Source organism: Trachinotus anak, unplaced genomic scaffold, assembly GCF_046630095.1.
Source record: "Trachinotus anak isolate AG129_WGS33_773 ecotype Australia unplaced genomic scaffold, CSIRO_AGI_Tana_v1 ptg000013l, whole genome shotgun sequence".
Taxonomy (NCBI): Eukaryota; Metazoa; Chordata; class Actinopteri; order Carangiformes; family Carangidae; genus Trachinotus; species Trachinotus anak.
The window spans coordinates 12,648,607-12,666,198 of NW_027273864.1; the positions used below are offsets into that span (position 1 = coordinate 12,648,607).

Sequence of the window (17,592 nt, forward strand, 5' to 3'; positions counted from 1 at the left end):
GATATAGCAAGAGTGTGTGAATTAGAAGGACTGGAGGTCACACAGAGGACAGACACACCAACACCATGTGATTATTTGAAGTATTCGGACATACTGTGCATCACTGTACCTGTCTCTCTTTGGGGTGTGGCTCTGTCCGTTGGGCAGGCTGTGCAGTGGGATGTGAGCGCTGGCAGCTTTGGGGAAGGCTGAGGTAGAATTGGAGCTGTTGGTGCTCAAGTCCAGGCCCTCGGCCTGTTTCAGGGCCTCCTCACTGCTTGGCACCCCCGACACCTCCTTCCACAGCTGCTGGAGGTCTGACGGACACATCGCTGTGGAGAAGAAACACACTGTTATCTTGTATATATGGGTCTTACTCAACTCTAACTCAATTGATCAATTTCACATGTTCAGTGCAAATATGATTATAGAATTAACTTAAGTTAATTCAAACAAAGCAAAGAATAAATATTGTTTAATAGTGAGCCCGATTAGAGAAGATACAGACACACACAGGCACGCTGTAAATAAACTAATGTTCTATAGAGCTGCAGCTAACTATTCTAAACCACATAAAAGAAACACAACTATTACAGTCCCCTGGGAGTCATTAAGAGAGAAAAATGGGACAAACAAAAACAGACAAGAGGGTTAGGGTTCATTTCTGCATGTTTTTGTTATCTTTCCAGATAACTACTATTTCTCAGCCATTTCCAAATCTCTGTTGGCAATTGCTATTGTCTACCAGCACCACTGCTCCTGTCACTACCACTGTTTGTCTGAACAGGGTGGTTGCCCACTTTGAGCTCTTTCTAGTTGCAGCTTTGTTACTTCTGCTCCAATTTCACAGCAAGAGAGACGGCTAAAATGCTATAGCTTACTCCAGTGGATCTTACCATGCACATACACAAGCATGCATGTAGTGACACACACACACACACACACACACATACACACACACACATCTGCACATACACATACAGAGACCTCGCAGCAATCCAAATATTATGTCTGCTTTGTCTGCATTCTTCTGTGGTCCCGCCAAAACAAAAGTTCTCACTCTGGAGGAATGAAGTGGTGTGCGCATAGATGTATGTGTATGTGTGCGTGCATGCATTAGAAACCCGATCAATCTGTGGACACACCCAAAGAGTGAAAGTGTAATGTAGTTAGGGGATTGTCAGATAAAGTGTTTCCTCTTTTGACTTATCAGACTGGTTGATACCACAGCCATCCTTTCAAATTAAAAAAGAAAAAGAAGAGAAAAAGTGTAACTCTGGAGAAATACAAGATTATGGATTCTGGTGAAAGTCGGCAGTTTGCTGATAAGTGTAAAGGAAGGCAACTCAAGCTGTAAGCAGCTGAGAGCAGAACAGATTTGTAAACAAAAAAATCTAATTTTGTGTGCATTCAGGAGAAAATGTGCTCTCACAATTTCCTCTAGCGGTTGTTGACAGATTCAAAGTATTTGAGAAGGTGGGATTGCTCTTAGTAACTGTTACTGGCTCACACAATTCGGATGTGCAAACCAATATCTGGCTGTTAGGGTCTCATATCTATGTCACATTTATGTCTGCAGGCAAATGAGACATGCAGGTGGGGTGGGTGGGGGGTGATTCTCATTAAAATTAATTTTATACTATAATGAACTGAGTAGGTTTTGTCATTAATGAGCATTTGCAGTTATGCAATGTCTAGCTAGCATCCACCTAACTTCAGTATGAGAAATAAACAAAAGCCATATCAGGACCCTGCATGTCACCCCCACTACCACCGCCACCACCACCAGCACCTACCCACTGGACACAACAGCCCTTTGAGGCGGGGCAACAGTGTGTGCATTTGTGTGTGTAGGCGTGAGTGTTTATGCATGTGTGTTTGTGTGTTTGTGTGGCATGGCTGGCCAGAGGAATGCTCTGGCTCACGCCTGGCTGAGCCGTCACAATGGACCAGCTCTCTCACACTGCAGGGAAATTCCACTCTGATATGGAGGGAGAGTGAGTGAAAGAGAAGGAGATGCCAAAGCCAAAATGTTTGCAACTGTCTGAAAAATTACACTCTTCAATCCAAAACTGTGGCCTCTGTCTTTTTATTTGTATTCAATTTGCATTCACTCATTTTTTTTTCACTTCCTCTGTAAACTGGTAATTCCACTTGCCCTATGGTAGACCTCCCTCATATGCGCGAGCGCACACACACACACACACACACACACACACACACACACACTCATACACAGATAACACTACAGTATTTTTGTTTTTACAGAACGAGTGTGAGAGTGTGTGTCTGCATGTTACTGCACATGAGAAAAAGAAAGAGATCAGACAGACAGAGGGAAGGAAACTGGCCTGTTTGGTCAACTCAGTCAGCGCTTTAGCAATGTCACGGCCACTTTAAAGCCCCTTAAGCATTCTGTGTGTGTGAGATAGTGTGTACGTGTGTGTTAGACATTACTGTGTACAGAAAAAAAAGGGCACACACATACACACAGGCTCACTAAGGGCGGGCCAGTCAACAGTCAACATTTATTGTTCTAAAATTCTGCTGACAAAATGAAGGGACTGTGGGAGAAGTTACACATAGGAACAAAAAAAAAATCCTGTGGGCACCGTAATGGCAAAACGATGATGTTCTGGTGTCTGGCTTATCTCAAGCACACACACACACATGCAAACACACAAGTGCACAGTCACATGCACAACTCCAAGCAGGGGGCTTAGTGGCATATTTTACCTATTATCCAAATGAGTACCTTCCACAAACCCACCAATCAGGTTGCCTTTTATCTTTTATAGGCTAATTAACTTAACAGGCCTCACATGTGGCACTGGGCACAGCCTATGTATGTGTGTGTGTGTTATGACCATGTGTGCATGCATGTTTGTTGGGATGTGTCTGTGTTACTGAGTGCTGTGTGGTGAGGGAGGTGTATATGGATGTGTGTGTGCACGTGCATGTACCTTGCTGCAGAGACTGCATGGCGGCGGTGGGCTGCAGTGGGACCAGGCCTTGTCTCTGGAGGTTGAGGATGTGCTGCTGCTGAAGCTGCTGCATCTGGATCAACTGCTGCTGGAAGGCCAACTGCTTACTGCCTATTTGCTGTTAGCAAGAAGATAGAAAGACAAGACAGTGGAAAAAGTTAGCAAGTTAAGTGCCTCCATGTTTTCTATGTCCTGTTCTTTGCGGCAGTGATAACCAATTGCCCCTCAGGGAAAAACGTATATTTTATCTTATCTTGCCTCAATTTGTACCAATCTAAAATGATTTCTATCCATTCTCAAAGGAAGCTGTTACCACCAAAATCTCAAATGTGACTAAGACATATAACCCACTGATGTTCATTCAGAAGTAAATTTTTTTTCAGGCATTCTGTGGGCAAAATTAGGAAACTATGCCAAAATTTTGGACTAAAATATTGTCTGATTCAGCAGATGAGTGACACCAGAACATTTTAATTTGTATTAATAGGACAGAATATGAAAAGTACAATTTTTTCAATGGTAACTTGAACTAAAACTGTTAACTGTAAGAAAGTTGCCTCTGATACATTATTTTTTTACATCTGAGAAAAGCCCTTCCCTGTTCTGATCTCAGTTGATGGGTGTGTTCCACTGCTATGACAAATTCAAATACAAAGTCAACTTAATCAACTGTAAAATAAATGAAAGGATGATGATGTAAAGGTTAATTGCCTGTTGCTGAAAAACAAAGAGAGTTTTGAGACCAGAGAGGACAAAATCAGCCCCGTATTACAAGGATGATGAGCTCAAAGCCAAGCTGCGATGACCGTGACGATGAAGAGAAGGAGGCAAGGGAACGAGGGAGGTTAAAGGGAGAGTGGGAGAGACTACATGGTGCGTGGCGATAATGTCGGTGTGTGTTACGGTGATAAATGTCCCCTTTCCTGCTCTCCCAGTCTGGGGCAGACCTGGTCTGTGCTGCGCTGTTTGAAGTCCCCCCCGAGCAACCCCCTGGCAGAGAGGGACTTTATCTCTCACAGATAACTAGTGGAGAAGAAAAATAAATAAATACAACTTGAGGAACTGTGTCTGTGTGTGTGTGTGTGTGTGTGTGTGTGTGTGTGTGTGTGTGTGTGTGTGTGTGTGTGAAAGAGAGTGGCAGCTGGGAACTCTTTGAACAGAGAGGAACTCACAGGAAGGGCAGATAGGTCACTTCCTTTCAGACTTGGTGCCTGGGGAGAAGAAGTGTGGTGGCAGTGTGTTTATGTGTGGGAGGGGGCTGCTGGGGAGGTGTCAGGGGGTGTAGAGGAGTAAGCACAACAACTATTTTTTACAAAAGGAAAACAGAGACGGACGAAAGAGGGGAGATTCATTTCTTCCCCCTTTCAACGGTTCAGTGGAAAGAAGTTTTAATATTTGTACAACTCTATTTGTCTGCACTTGAACTTGAATGGATGAGGAACTTCTAAGGAACAGAGAATAAATCTATAATAGACAAAAGGTGGTGACTACTCTATAACCGCAGAGAAATATTTGTTCAACGTTCTTAGAGTAGCTTCCGGCTGTTCTGGAGTTTTCGATCATGGAGCATGATGAAAGATGCTCAGAAAAATAGAAACTAAAATTTGAACCACTCCATGAGAACTTCATCTGGTGAGGAAGATTTTGCGATACTATCAAAAGCCTCAGAACAGCTACTAATGGACCTTATAGTGAGGGTGTTTTGCCAGCTTTTTGGCCATTCTGCTAGATCTCAGCAGTCACAGGTCAGGCTATCTCATCATATGAATGAGACAACCACAGCCCCTGAAACAGACCTGCCGCTGGCTCATCCTGCCTTTTTCATTCCATTTACTCTACAGTGTGTTAGTGAAGAGGACTGGTGTCTGTTGTGCTGTAACTACAGTATAATTAGGAAACATGAATCTCTTAGGCTTTGTCACAGGCAAGTAGTGGTGTGGTTATACACAAAATGTGTGTCATGCTTACATAGTTCAGTTCTCTGAAGTGAATGGCCAAATTCTCGTTTGATGCAGTAAATTATTTATCATGATCAGAGTTTGGACTGAACTCAACCTCTTTTTCCTCTCTCGCTCTCCCTCTCCAGCCCCCCCGGCCCCCTTTTCTAGTTGTCTGTCCATTTTATTTCTTCCACTCCCCCATCTGTCTCTCATTCCCTCCTGAGATATGGCCATGGTTCTTTAAAACACACATAGTGTGTGTGTGTGTGTGTGTGTGTGTGTGTATGTGCGCGCCTGTGTTCTGTTTACATTAGCCGTGGCTGAGTGGCCAAAGCTAGCGCAGTAACAGGCTGTCAATGTGATTTATGAGCACATCACACACTGTCTGAGCCTGCCAGTCACACGGACGCACACACACACTCACACACAAGACGCTCAGAGAAAGACACGCGCACACACACACACACACACACATACTGTAGATGGACACTCACAGACACACATACACAAGCACACATCTCTTGTGATGGTCAGAGTCACTTCATTAAGCTGACTCCTGACCAGTCCCAAATGCACCGGCGACACACACAAACACTGACTCAACACACACATCCATACTCTCTCTTTCAATGCATCACTTCCACGCAGACAAGAAAGTAAAGAGGAATTGCAGAAAAGAGGGAAAAGGGCAAAAAGTCACAGCCGCTCATGCACGAACACTGCAAAAGGCAAAGGAGAGATTTTCTGATTTATCCTCCCTCCCTGCCTTCATCTGTTGTCTTCTCTGTCTCCTTCTGTCCCCTTGTTTTCTGAGTTTGTTAAAATGCTGCTGTAGCCTAAAGGTGGTTAAAACTATCTGATTGGCTAATCACTATATTGAACAGGATTAGCTTATGAGCTCAGAGACGATATAAACTAGATTAGCAGAGCTACTTGGAGGATTACAAACAGCACAAGCCCTACAGTGAAAAACACCGTCTGTCTCCACGTCTGACAGCACCTGCTTGGACAGGAGAGACGTGAGAGTCGACTAAAAAGGTGTGACTGATGCCTCGCAGCAACTGAAAAACACTGACTGCTGGAAATGGCCTTAGTCATAACATCTGTATCCAGCTCTGTAGGGAGGTACTGTATATTCCCCCAAGTGTATGTGTTTGTGCAGTGAACCATCACACATCAAGCCTCTCCCTCTCTGCATGTATGTGTAGCTGTGTGACCAGTGTTTGCACTTGTCTAGTTGTTACAGGACAACAAACCTGAAAACTGGGACAGCGGCAGAGCGAAGGGAGAAAGGGAAAGCGATTCAGACACCCTCTCAACATGCAAGTCAACCACAACTGGTTTGCTTTGGTCACGGTCGAGTTGGTTGACCGCTGTCGCCGAGGAGTTTGTGGGGTTGGGGGCGGGGGGGTGGGTGGGGTTTGCCTACTGGGAGATGGGGATGAAGAAGAGGAGGAAGAGGGGAAATCTAGGATGTGTCCCCTCATGCGTTTATCAGAAAAGTCCCACAAGGTCTTTCTCCTTAGGTCTGTCTCCTGCATGGTCCTCTGTGTGTTCACTAATTCTTGGCGAATGGGCATTCATACGTGCACAAACAGGCATACACGCAAACCCCCCCCCCCCCCCCCCCCCCCCCCCCCCACTCTCGTACACACAGGTTATGACAGTAATCTTGTCTGATCGATTGAGATTCTCTTTGTTGTGCCACGATGTGATCCTAGTTGATCCTCTGTTATCCTACTGTACCACAGCTGCGGTTAAACCTGGTGTGTTCATGCATATTGGTGTGTGTGTGTGTGTGTGTGTGTGTGTGTGTGTGTGTGTGTTAGAGAGAGAAAGTGAGAGCAAGGGAGGCTGGCGGGGTTAATTGACAATTAAAAGAGTGGCAAACCCCTCCTACAGAGAGATTTCACCTCAGGCTTAGAGCTGAAGGCATGCAAATGAACACCCTGACAGGGTAGCGTATGGCTTAGCACAGCACTCCTTCACTGCCTCGACATGGTGTGATGGTGGTGGAAAAAAATGGAAATCCATATTCACTAATCCTTGTTTTGAGACGAGCTTGTACACAAAACAGTAAACTAGGGAAACAGGAGGACGAGAGCAGAGAGAAGACGTATTTATCCTACATTCTATACATTAGATCCTCCCTTTAATTTTTTTTCTCCTTCTGCTGGCTCCCAGGTCAACCACTTTTACTGTGTTTAAGGGTACTTGTGTACTTCAGAGTGTACTTGAGCTGAGTGAGTGTGTACTTGGTGAAGTTCACCTCTTTTGCCGCCTGCTTCCCAGCCTGCTGCTGCTGTTGCTGCTGCTGCTGCTGCTGCTGCTGCTGAGTCAGAAGCTGGAGATGCAACTGCTCCTGCTGCTTCTTATAGTACTCCTGTAACTAGAGACAGACCCAAAAAGGGGGGGAGGCAGGGTGAGGGGGAGGAGGACGACGAGGGGGGAAAGCGGGGTGGAGGGGGTGGAGAAACATGACACGAGTGAGTCACAACACACTTTGTATCAACCTCAACAATACCACAGTCTTCCAACAGTGAAATAGTCAGACACCATAACTTGAAAAGGAGTCTCAGGGAATGAAGTTGCTTTCTGTTCACTGAAGGCCACAGTTTATTGTTGTGGCTGTGTGTGGTTTCTTGACAAACCACATGCAACAAGCAAACAAAGACCTGACAAAGGCTGCTGAAGAATATCATGGCACTATTATGGTGCCTGAAGTTGTTGATTGTGTACGTCAAAGCTACTGCACAACGCTGAACCGACAGAGCTGTGTAGAATGATCCGACTGTGGCACAGTACAGACAGGCAGAGGGCCAGGAGGCCAGAGTTACACCTGCACTGAGTCACGCCATTGTAAAGGGGAAGAAAATATAGAAAAGGAGTGCTGGTGGCTGACACATGCTCTTTAAACACACACACACACACACACACACACACACACACATAGACACACACACACACACACACTGCAAGACTTAACAAGACTGTTCTACGCCTATACACATGAAGATATTTCTCTGTGAATACTTTAAGTCAGCTCTTACTGTACTACTGTCATAAAACACCTGCTTGCATGTGTGTGTGTGTGTGTGTGTGTGTGTGTGTATGTATGCATGTCCAAACAGTATTTCTAAGAGTTTCGAGCCTGTGAATCTTAAATGGGGTGTTTCTATACCGAGTGCAGATAAGAAAAGTGGCCCCAGGTTATGTATGGTTATTTATAGATTGTCCATCCATCACCATAGTAACATCCTGACAGACTTAGAGGAGAGTGACTAAAGTTTTCTTCTGGCACTCCTATGTATTCTTCACCTTGACTAGCATTTCTTTGTCTCCTGTAATTATGCAGATATTCAGTGGAATGAATTTGACTGCTACGCTAAATGGTATAATTTAAAACTACTGAATTTAGCATTGCAGCCTGGTTCCTTTATGGAAACACACACACGATAATTCATGATTCACATATACAAACACGAACACGCACACACACAGAGTCTCCTGGCCACAGACTGTCTGTTTTGTTTGAGTTACTAATCATTAATTTACTCAGGAAGCTCCATTAAGATTATAATCTTGCTGAGAGGAGAAAAAGGCAGACAGGAAAACTCACACTGACCACAGTGTGTGTTTGTGTGTGTGTGTGTTGGGGAGGAGGAGTTATCCTTTAGAGAACAGCTTGTACAGGTGTCCGTCTGCAGTTTGTCTTTGTTTCATGGTGCATCAAATGTTCAAAGAGGCTTTTCAGCAGAGAATGACTTCACAGTGCAGCAGTTGCTTCGGTCTCATATCCGTGTGACCTTACAGTGAGCAGACTACACACCGCTGCCCATCCTCACCACACGCCCTGTGTAATGTAATGGACCTGCTCTTTTTGTGCAAAATTGATTTACATTTCCAGTTGCAATATTATCCCAGCCATAGCTTCAATTTTGAATAATTTACTGTGCTTTTGTACTATGACGCTCCTTCTTGTCCTTAATTTATTTCAAATGCAGGACTCATTCCTTCTTGCTGCTCTTTCTTTTCCATCTGTCTTTCCTCTCTTTTATCGCTCCTTAGGCGGAGTTAATCTCTCTTTTCTGCGTCACTAGCCCTGATCACCTCCTCATCACACAGACAAATGCATATGCAAGCACACACACACGCACACGCACACACACACACACACACACACACACAGGCATGCATACACACACTTGGCTGGAGAGTGGTGAGTTGAGGGAATAATTAAGTGATAATTAAGGTCTTTTTAATGATTTGATTCAGTGGCTCTGTGCATTAAGAGTATGTGTAAGTGAGGCACTCACCTCTCCAGCCTATTACCATGACCTTGACTTTAGTGAACACACCAAGAAAGAAAGGCAGAGCAGCTGTAGCATAAGTAAAGGTTAGGGAAAACTTAAAGGTTAAAACACAAATCCACAAATGACTGCCTGTACAAACACACAACTACTGTGTAGCAGTGGGCCGTAAACCTTACTTACACACTCTTACACAATGCTGTATTGCCATGGGGATATGAAATTTAATGCTCCAGTGAGTGATATGTTGGTTGATTGTTCTGTGTGTGTGTGTGTGTGTGTGTGTGTGTATGTGAGAGGAAAAGTGCCTGATTTGCAGATATACACTAAGAGCAAGTCCATACTGTGGTTAATTAAGTGGGAGAGCAATGTTAAACTCAGTGGTTTTAATAGCAGGAGTGTAGTGTGTGTGTGTGTGTGTGTGTGTGTGTGTGTGTCTGTATGTGTGTGTGTGCACATTATCAAACCCCCCCCCCTTCCATCTCCTTTCTCCTCGTTAGAGAAAAAAAGAGCTGGTGAAGAGGTTCTTAGCCGTCTGCATGTCTGTTTCCAGAAAGCCAGCACATTTCACATTTCCATTATGATACACGTTGTCAGATCTTCCCACTGCAATTTATACTCGCCTGAAGCAACTGCTCCTTATTAAATCTATCTGCTTGTATGTGTCGCCTACATGTATGTGTTTTCTAGAGATCCCCTATGCTGCAATTACTTCTCTATCCCCACTCTGTTAATAGCCCTCTTCACAGCCTTTACAAGGTTGCGTGTGTGTTTCGCTTGTGTAGGTAGGAGGTTACAGGTTGGTGTGGCTGAGTATTTGATAGATCTGTTGCAGATGAAGAGTGTTTGTTGGTTTTTGTCGACATGGCAACATCTCTATCACCTGCTGGGCATCAACACACACACACACACACACACACACTCCTGAATCACTGTGATTCACTAGCTGATGCTTAGAAGTGCACATGTGTATGTGTATAGGTGTGCAAGTGTGCGCCTGCAGGCAACAGCATGCACATTCTCCTAGCAACAATGCTAAAGAGGAGGTGCTCGAAATGACAATGTGTGTATAAGTGGATATGTTGATGTGTGTTTATCTTCAAAGATCTGTGAGCATTAAATAAGATACAATCACACCCAGTGTGTGTCAGCACCTACTAAAGCAGACACATCCAAACACGCCGGCCTGGGACTAGATCCAACCACTGTGTGTGTGTGTGTGTGTGTGTGTGTGTGTGTGTGTGTGTGTGTGTGTGTGTCTTACCTGCTGTAGCATTAAAGCCTGCTGTTGCTGCAGCAGGGCCTGGAGCTGAGGGGGAGACAAGATCTGTTGCATCTGCTGAGGAGTGATCATCTGTGGACTCATCATTGCCATGGACACGGGCACCTAAAAACAGCACAGGGACATACACATGTTTTAAATTCTTTACACACTTAGATATTAGCATGCAAAAGTAGGACAACTCATCCATTGGGCTAGGCTTTTGTATAAAAAGGCCCAGCCAACACAGGAAGCTTTAAACATGACTGTGCCTGCAACTGAATGCTCATCTCAAAACAAACAAATCTGAATGGTGGTTGTACAGTCTGCTGGTATGGACAGGTAAAGTTAGAGAGGTGTGTTGTCTCTTATTCTCTGCTGTCAGTCACTGCTAAGAGCTGGCAACATCAGACAAAGATCAACAGACAGACACACCAAAGAACACACAAACTGTTGACTGTTTCCTACACAAGGCTGGCATTGTGGGAAAAAGAAACCTCACAATTTCTGTAACAACAGGCAGAGATAAAAGGACAGATATGCAATCCCCCCACAAAATATAAAATCTTATCTGCTTCCATAAACACATGATTAGGACTCCCTCTGACTTTCTTTCCACACAGTCAAGCCTGGCTAAGAAGCAAGGAACAACAAAGTGGCTATCTGATGAGATGTCTATCTCATCAGATACGGCTACAGGCAGGCAAAGACAAGAGAGAGAGAGGGAGAGAGAGAGAGAGAGGGAGTGCGGGGACGGAGAGAGAAATGTGGTGATTCTTGCAGATTTGTTGTGCAGGCACTCTTAATAGACAGGCATTGTACACAGAGACAGGCAGAGATGCTAATCTGATTACAAACACCGCAAAACCGAAGACAAAATAACCACATGAATCAAAAACCGAGACACTCGTTCAAATGCATAGATGCTGCCACGATATATGAAAAAATAACACACTGACAAACCTGCTGATAAAGTATTTCTATTTATTAACTGAATTAAGGTTTGAGGAAAAAAATTAAAGGGGGTAAGGAGAGAGAGAATGTGAGACACTGAGAGATGTTTAGGGAGAGAAGGGTAGAGAGATTACATCTAAGAGCTGATATTTCCTCTGTGGACACCTCTTCAATAAACTATACTGCCTTCTCAATACAAATAATCCTGTCTGTTAGGAAGTGATGGCTGTTTTACTGAGAAATACGAGGATGAGTTATCACCTCTGAAATTGGCCATTTATCTATATTCACTCTGTGGTGTCGAACTGTGAGCATGTGTGCATCTGTGTGTGGGCCTGTGTGTGTGTGTGTGTGTGTGTGTGTGTGTGTGTGTGGGTGCGCACAAGTGCCAGTGTGTGGTGCTCTTTTCAGAGCAGTCTATCTAGTCACCACCTGAGGGGATGGCAGGCAGGCAGGGAGGGTGATGGGAATTGTGCGGTAGAGAGCAAGAGAGTGGACAAGCTGTCACTGGTAAATTAAATCTGTAAAGAGCTGATTTGACTTTGTAAACAAGATTGGCCATAAATACTAACACCCTCTTTACCACCTGGCCCCTGTCTCCTCCTCCTGCCTCCCTCCTCCCATCCTTCTCTGTCTCCTTTTCTTTCTGTGTGTCTGTAGTGACCCTAGACGCTTTTATCAAAGCAGACTTCCCTAACTAAACACGCTCCCAGCTACATGTAACGGTGAAGGGCCAGAGAGACCGCAGAAAGGAGGGCCAGGCTGGGTCATGGAAAGTAGGAGACGGGTGTGTTGGGGTATGCAGATGAATGAGATGTGAGAGTGTGCTTGCGTGTTTGAGGTGAGGGAGAGAGAAAAAGCAGAAGAAAAGACAGAGTCAGAGAGGGGCGAGCGAGGGGAAGGGCGGTGTTGTGGCAGTTGGTAAAGGAACAGGCAGAGGGGACTGGAGGGGTGGGGTGGGGTTGTGAGTAAGGTGGGGGTGGTGACGGGTGCCGCTTGGCGTCATGCCAGCTTGCCCCCGCCGCCAGGCCTTGTCAGTCTAAGCTGCCAAATGAAAAGCTGTAATTAATTGCTCTTGTGCATCCCATTCTTCCTCCCTGACAACTCATACATTCTATTTTATACACACCGCCATTGACATTTTCAAGTCACAGCCGTAATAATTACTGGAGTTATAGCACCTTTCTGTGTGTTGGCTGACGCTCTGACGCCAGAGCCAAACGTGCGTGCATGTGTGCAAGTGCTGATATACTGTACTGTATGTGTGTTTGTGCATGTGAGTGCGTGAACGTGCACATGTGCATGTGTTTAAGGCTGAATGTGTGTGTGTGTGTGTGTGTGTGGCATGCTGAATGCTGAGTAGTTAAGGTTTGACGCCATTAATTGCCCCTATAATCTAATATCACAAAGCGTGGTGATTATGGGGCATGCGTTGCCACCGCCATACGACACCGCCAGCCTGAGAGCGCCGCCACAAAACAAAAGCCTCGCCATTAGCGATTTGACGGGCCAGGACAAAAGCGGCTCACAATGCAGAATTATATTTTCATTCGGCTTTGTCTCTCCCGGTGAATGATTTCTCCCCTTTCATTGGACTGTGAATAGGGAGAGTCTGAAAAGCCGGGCGATTTGAAGTCAGCCATTTATTAAATGCATTTAATTTTTTTTTTCTTGCTGTCGTCCCATTTTTTTCATGTTGCATGTTAATTTAAAAGAGAGAGATGGGTGGTAGATTAGTGGAGAGAGGTGAAGCGGTGGGGAGGGGGGTGCATGGAGGGGCGAGCAGAAAGAGGGGAGAGGGATGGGAACCAGCCACATAGTTGAAGAAAAGGAAAGAAGGAGGGAAGGAAAGCAGGGAGAGAGGAAGGAAGGAAGGAAATAATGGTGAGATGTGTGTGAAGAGTCATACAGAAGGTTTGTGGCAAGAGAAAGTGTGGCCTACACACACACACACACACACACATAACTGCCGGTGAACAATCACAAAATCATCCTCTACAGCAGATGACAGAAAAATGTGAAAGTTGGACACTAATAATAGTAACATTTAAAAACCTAAGGTGTCTCTCCTATCAATTACATGCAAGAATCAGTCACATGTGCACGCGCGCACACACACACACAAACGTAGACATACACTGTGCTGAGGGGCTGCTGGCTGACAGAGGTCAACCCCTGCCATGGAGAGAGGGAGCTGGAGGAGGGAGGAGAGGAGAAGGGAGAGACAGCCCTGTCGTTTACAGAGAGTGGAGGAGTAATTAGAGGGGATGTTTGAAGAGGGAGTTTAACTGATTAACAAAGGAAGAGAGGGAGCGAGGGAGCACCCGAAAGATGGGAAGGAGAAGGAGGAGAAAGGCATGGAGTCCCAGAGGAGGGAAGAGAGAGAAAGAGGGGGGATGTAACTTGCATTTCAATGAGGCTCCATCCCTCTCTCTTCTCTCCCCTTGATGACTTTTCATTCTAACGAGGAGGAAAGCCCCACTTTCCATTTCAGATGAAACCTCGGGAAGAGAGGAAGGAAGGCTATCTGATATTAAACCAGCAGGCAGCCAGGGGAAATAGGCCCAGTGCAGCTCGGCACCATGTTTGTATAGAAGGCAGGCTGGTTAAATGACTACACAATCTCTAATTTAGGAGTGAACTTTGTATTTCATACCTTCACCATCCTTCTAATTGAGGTCTCTGGCTAGAAAAATACACCCAAAACACAGCACTCCTAAACTGCCTTATCAGATTTATATTCAACGTATGCTTGTCTACCATAAATGATCACATTTCAAATAAACAAAGACGCTCTCGGGAATGTTTGGTCCACTACTTTCTTGGGAGTTGACACAAAACATAAAACATAAAACACACAAACTATGAGGCGCTATGTGGCAAAAAAGCAACAGCGAGTGCACCCTGAACACTCCCTCAAGCCTCACAAGCAGATAAATCTACTGCTACAGTTGTTCACCCCATGCTGGCTCAAAAATGTGCGGCCAGTGTGTGTGTATTAGTGTGTGTGCGTATGTGAGATGCCAGTGAGTGAGAAGAAAGGAGGCTATAATCAGAATCTAAACAGCCTCTCAGTCTAAATGATGCGGGCCCTGCCTCTGGGTCTATGGGGACACACAGGAGAGAGGGATAATTGAAAAAATGACAAGGAGAAGGCAGGAGGAAGAGAGAGAGAGAGGCTGACACAGACCTCCCCCTCCTCCTCCTCCCTCTCCTCCTCCTCCTCCTCCTCTCCTGGTAGGAGCAAACCACAGCGCTGTTTATCCTTGTCACTGAGCATTACCACCTCACACTGGAAGAGACGCCTGCCTCTCTGTCTCTCTCTGTCTCACACACACACACACACAACACACACACACACACAACACACACACACACTTAGAGGTGCATAAAAACTGGTCTCTGTCTTTGGATGGGCTTTCTGGCCATAATGTTTTTATTGTGTGCCAAAAAGAATCACAGCTTATTGCAAAGATTCAAAGCCTCTTCTGATTGGACAGTGGCAAAAGTTAAACACATCAGCAGCAGTGGTAGAAAAGAGAGAAATCTGTGCTCATTCATGCACAAGGCAACGGCATGACCCTCTTCTGCCACTGTAGCTTCCAGCAGGCTGGGGGGTAAATTAGAGCCTCCTGCTGAAACGCAGTCGGCGCTGTGCTGTTTCTCGGTGTGTAAAGGCTTTAATGGTGTGTGGTGAACTCCCCCTCTTGTTGGTTCAGGATTTGTTAACTCACCAGCTCATCATCACTATCACTCGCTCCTTCTTTCAATCCCGGCAGGTAAACAGCCTGTCTTTGCTCATCATGCCAAGAAATGAGAGGAGAACATAAGGACGAGGAGGGGGAGGGGTGGGTCGGGTGAGAGAGCAAGAGGGCCGAAGAGAGAAGCAGAGGAATGAAGGAGAAAAGCATTTGACTGAAAAAGAGAAATAGAAGGAATGCCTACTGTGCTGAGAGCGTTGTTTGGAGCTCAGGGCCAGGACTCCACTGAAAGTAAAAGGGCCCCATTGTGTGTGATGAGTACCCCTCCTCTAGCTAATCTTCAGCAGGGCCAGGGGCCACATTACTCTGGGGGGAACTGATGAGCGAAGCCAGGTGGGGTTGAGGATGTTCAGGGCATCTTGCCGCCTCAAACTTCAAACCTTTTTGCTGAGCAATGTTTCTGTCTGCATCTTTGAACAATATAGTGTGTGTGTGTGTGTGTGTGTGTGTGTGCGAGCTAGTGCCAAAAAAAATCTCAGTGTGCCAAAGGGGTTGATTTTTATTCAGTGTGTGTGGGTATGTTTCTATCCATTTTTAATTGACTTTTTGTGCCAGTGACAGGCGAGTGTTGTGCGCCAGACCAGACTGCAGTATCTGTGTTCGTTATTTGGTGAATTGTAGACATGTAATTATACATCTATAGTTTATGTAATCATTGCACATCAACAGTGGGTGGTTTAAAACAGGTGTTGCAAAATCTGTTTTGTTTTTTTTTTTTCTTGTTTTTTTTGGTGGTTGGCTGGGGTCCATGGAAGAATCAGGCTCCTGAGGACTGTAAATTGGGGTCTCCACCAGGCTATTGCTGAGCTGGGACTTGCACACGTAGACAGACAGACACACACACACTCATGCACAGTATGCATGTGGATGTGCATAACACTCAGCTCTCCCTGACAGGGGCCAGACAAATGAAAAAAAAAGAAAAAAAAACTTCAGAGGGGACAGTGAAAGACCAGCAAGTTCAAGTGGAAAATCCTCCTCCTCCTCCTCCTCCCCCTTCACCTCCGTCTCTCCCTCCTTTCTTCTCCCCCTTCCATCCGCCACCTCCCTCCATCTAACGCCCCAGTGCTTCAGAATAAAAATGACAACACATTTTCAGAAACACACACACAAACACACACAGACACACACACACTCATGGCACTTCATTGGGAAGTGTGAGAGGCCGTTATCGACCATATTTCATTACTGATTTCACTCATGTTTCAAATCACAAAATAAGAGTTTCACACTTCAGTGACCAGACCCAAACCTCTCCTCTCCATCCTTCCCCTCTGTCTGTCCAGCCTCTGCCCAGAGCCAAACCCATTCCACTGGCTGCTCAACCTCCTCCCATACACCCTTCACAAACTGTCAGGACCCCATACTACCCCCCAACACACACACACACACACACACACACACACACACACACACACACACACACACACACACACACACTAACCTACACACATATCTGTGCACACACAGCCCCAATTCCCTCCACATCAAATAAGAGAAACTGCCAACTAAGCACTTTCATTGAGTGGACAAAAGGAGTGCTTTGGGAAAAACACTTTGAAAGGAAATAAAAGAGAACGAGAGAAGGAACCACTTCAGTGCCGCAGACTCTGGGGGGCAAAACACTCATCTTTCCACATAGTTTTGTTGATTAGTTAAAAGACTTTGAACTTTGCCTCAGAATCTTTATGTGTAGTAGTTTTTCCCAAATTTGCAATGGATCAAATAAGGCAGCTGTGGAACAGAGGACATTAATTCAGCAACGTATAGAAAAGCTCTGAATTAGGATTTGCAATATTGATTAAAAGTAGTTTCACTGAAATAAAAAAAAATATCTGCTTCAAGACTGACATGACTCAGTTTCCTCCTCCTGTCTTTTCTGCGTGGCTCCCTCTCTTCCTCCATCCCACTGTGCTGGTGCCAGCCCTCTCCAGAGAGCGGGGAGCCAAGCTAATTAACATATCTCTAATGAGTCTTTTCATTTTTTTCCTAATTAAACGAGCTCCTCAATAATACATGAAAACAGGACACCGCGCTATTCAATTACATACGTATGGGCCACAGCCAAGCACGTGCGTTAATCTGTATGTGTGCATGCCAAGTGGCAGCGTGTTAAGTGTGCCAGGCGTGTGTCTGCCAAGTGGGGGTGCATATGCGTCTGCTTGTGCCCACCCAGTGTGCGTGCCAAGTGTGTCCATTGTAGAGAACGTGTGGCAGGTCATGGAGGCGTGCTACGTATCATGCTGGGTAATCCGCCAATTGCCACTCTGTCTGCCAACTGTGTGTCCACCAATTCTCTCAGTTGCACTTGTGCCACGACCAGTTAACGTAACTGTGCCCAATTATGTCCAGTACCTGCTACAAACACACACCTGAAATTATCCGAATACCACAGAGGGCAAG

General features: G+C 45.4%; 1 protein-coding gene across 4 annotated transcripts in view; it reads right to left on the reverse strand.

Annotated features, from left to right (window-relative positions):
- The window catches only part of foxp4 (forkhead box P4), an 89,611-nt gene that overhangs the window by 17,800 nt on the left and 54,219 nt on the right, over positions 1-17,592 (reverse strand). For all 4 annotated transcript variants that reach the window (XM_071493816.1, XM_071493818.1, XM_071493817.1 and 1 more), the window contains exons 4-7: positions 10,478-10,600; positions 7,173-7,292; positions 2,943-3,081; positions 110-311 (exon numbers count right to left, since the gene is read on the reverse strand). In XM_071493816.1, the coding sequence (XP_071349917.1) occupies positions 110-311; positions 2,943-3,081; positions 7,173-7,292; positions 10,478-10,600 (584 nt within the window). The remainder of the gene's footprint in view (positions 1-109; positions 312-2,942; positions 3,082-7,172; positions 7,293-10,477; positions 10,601-17,592) is intronic.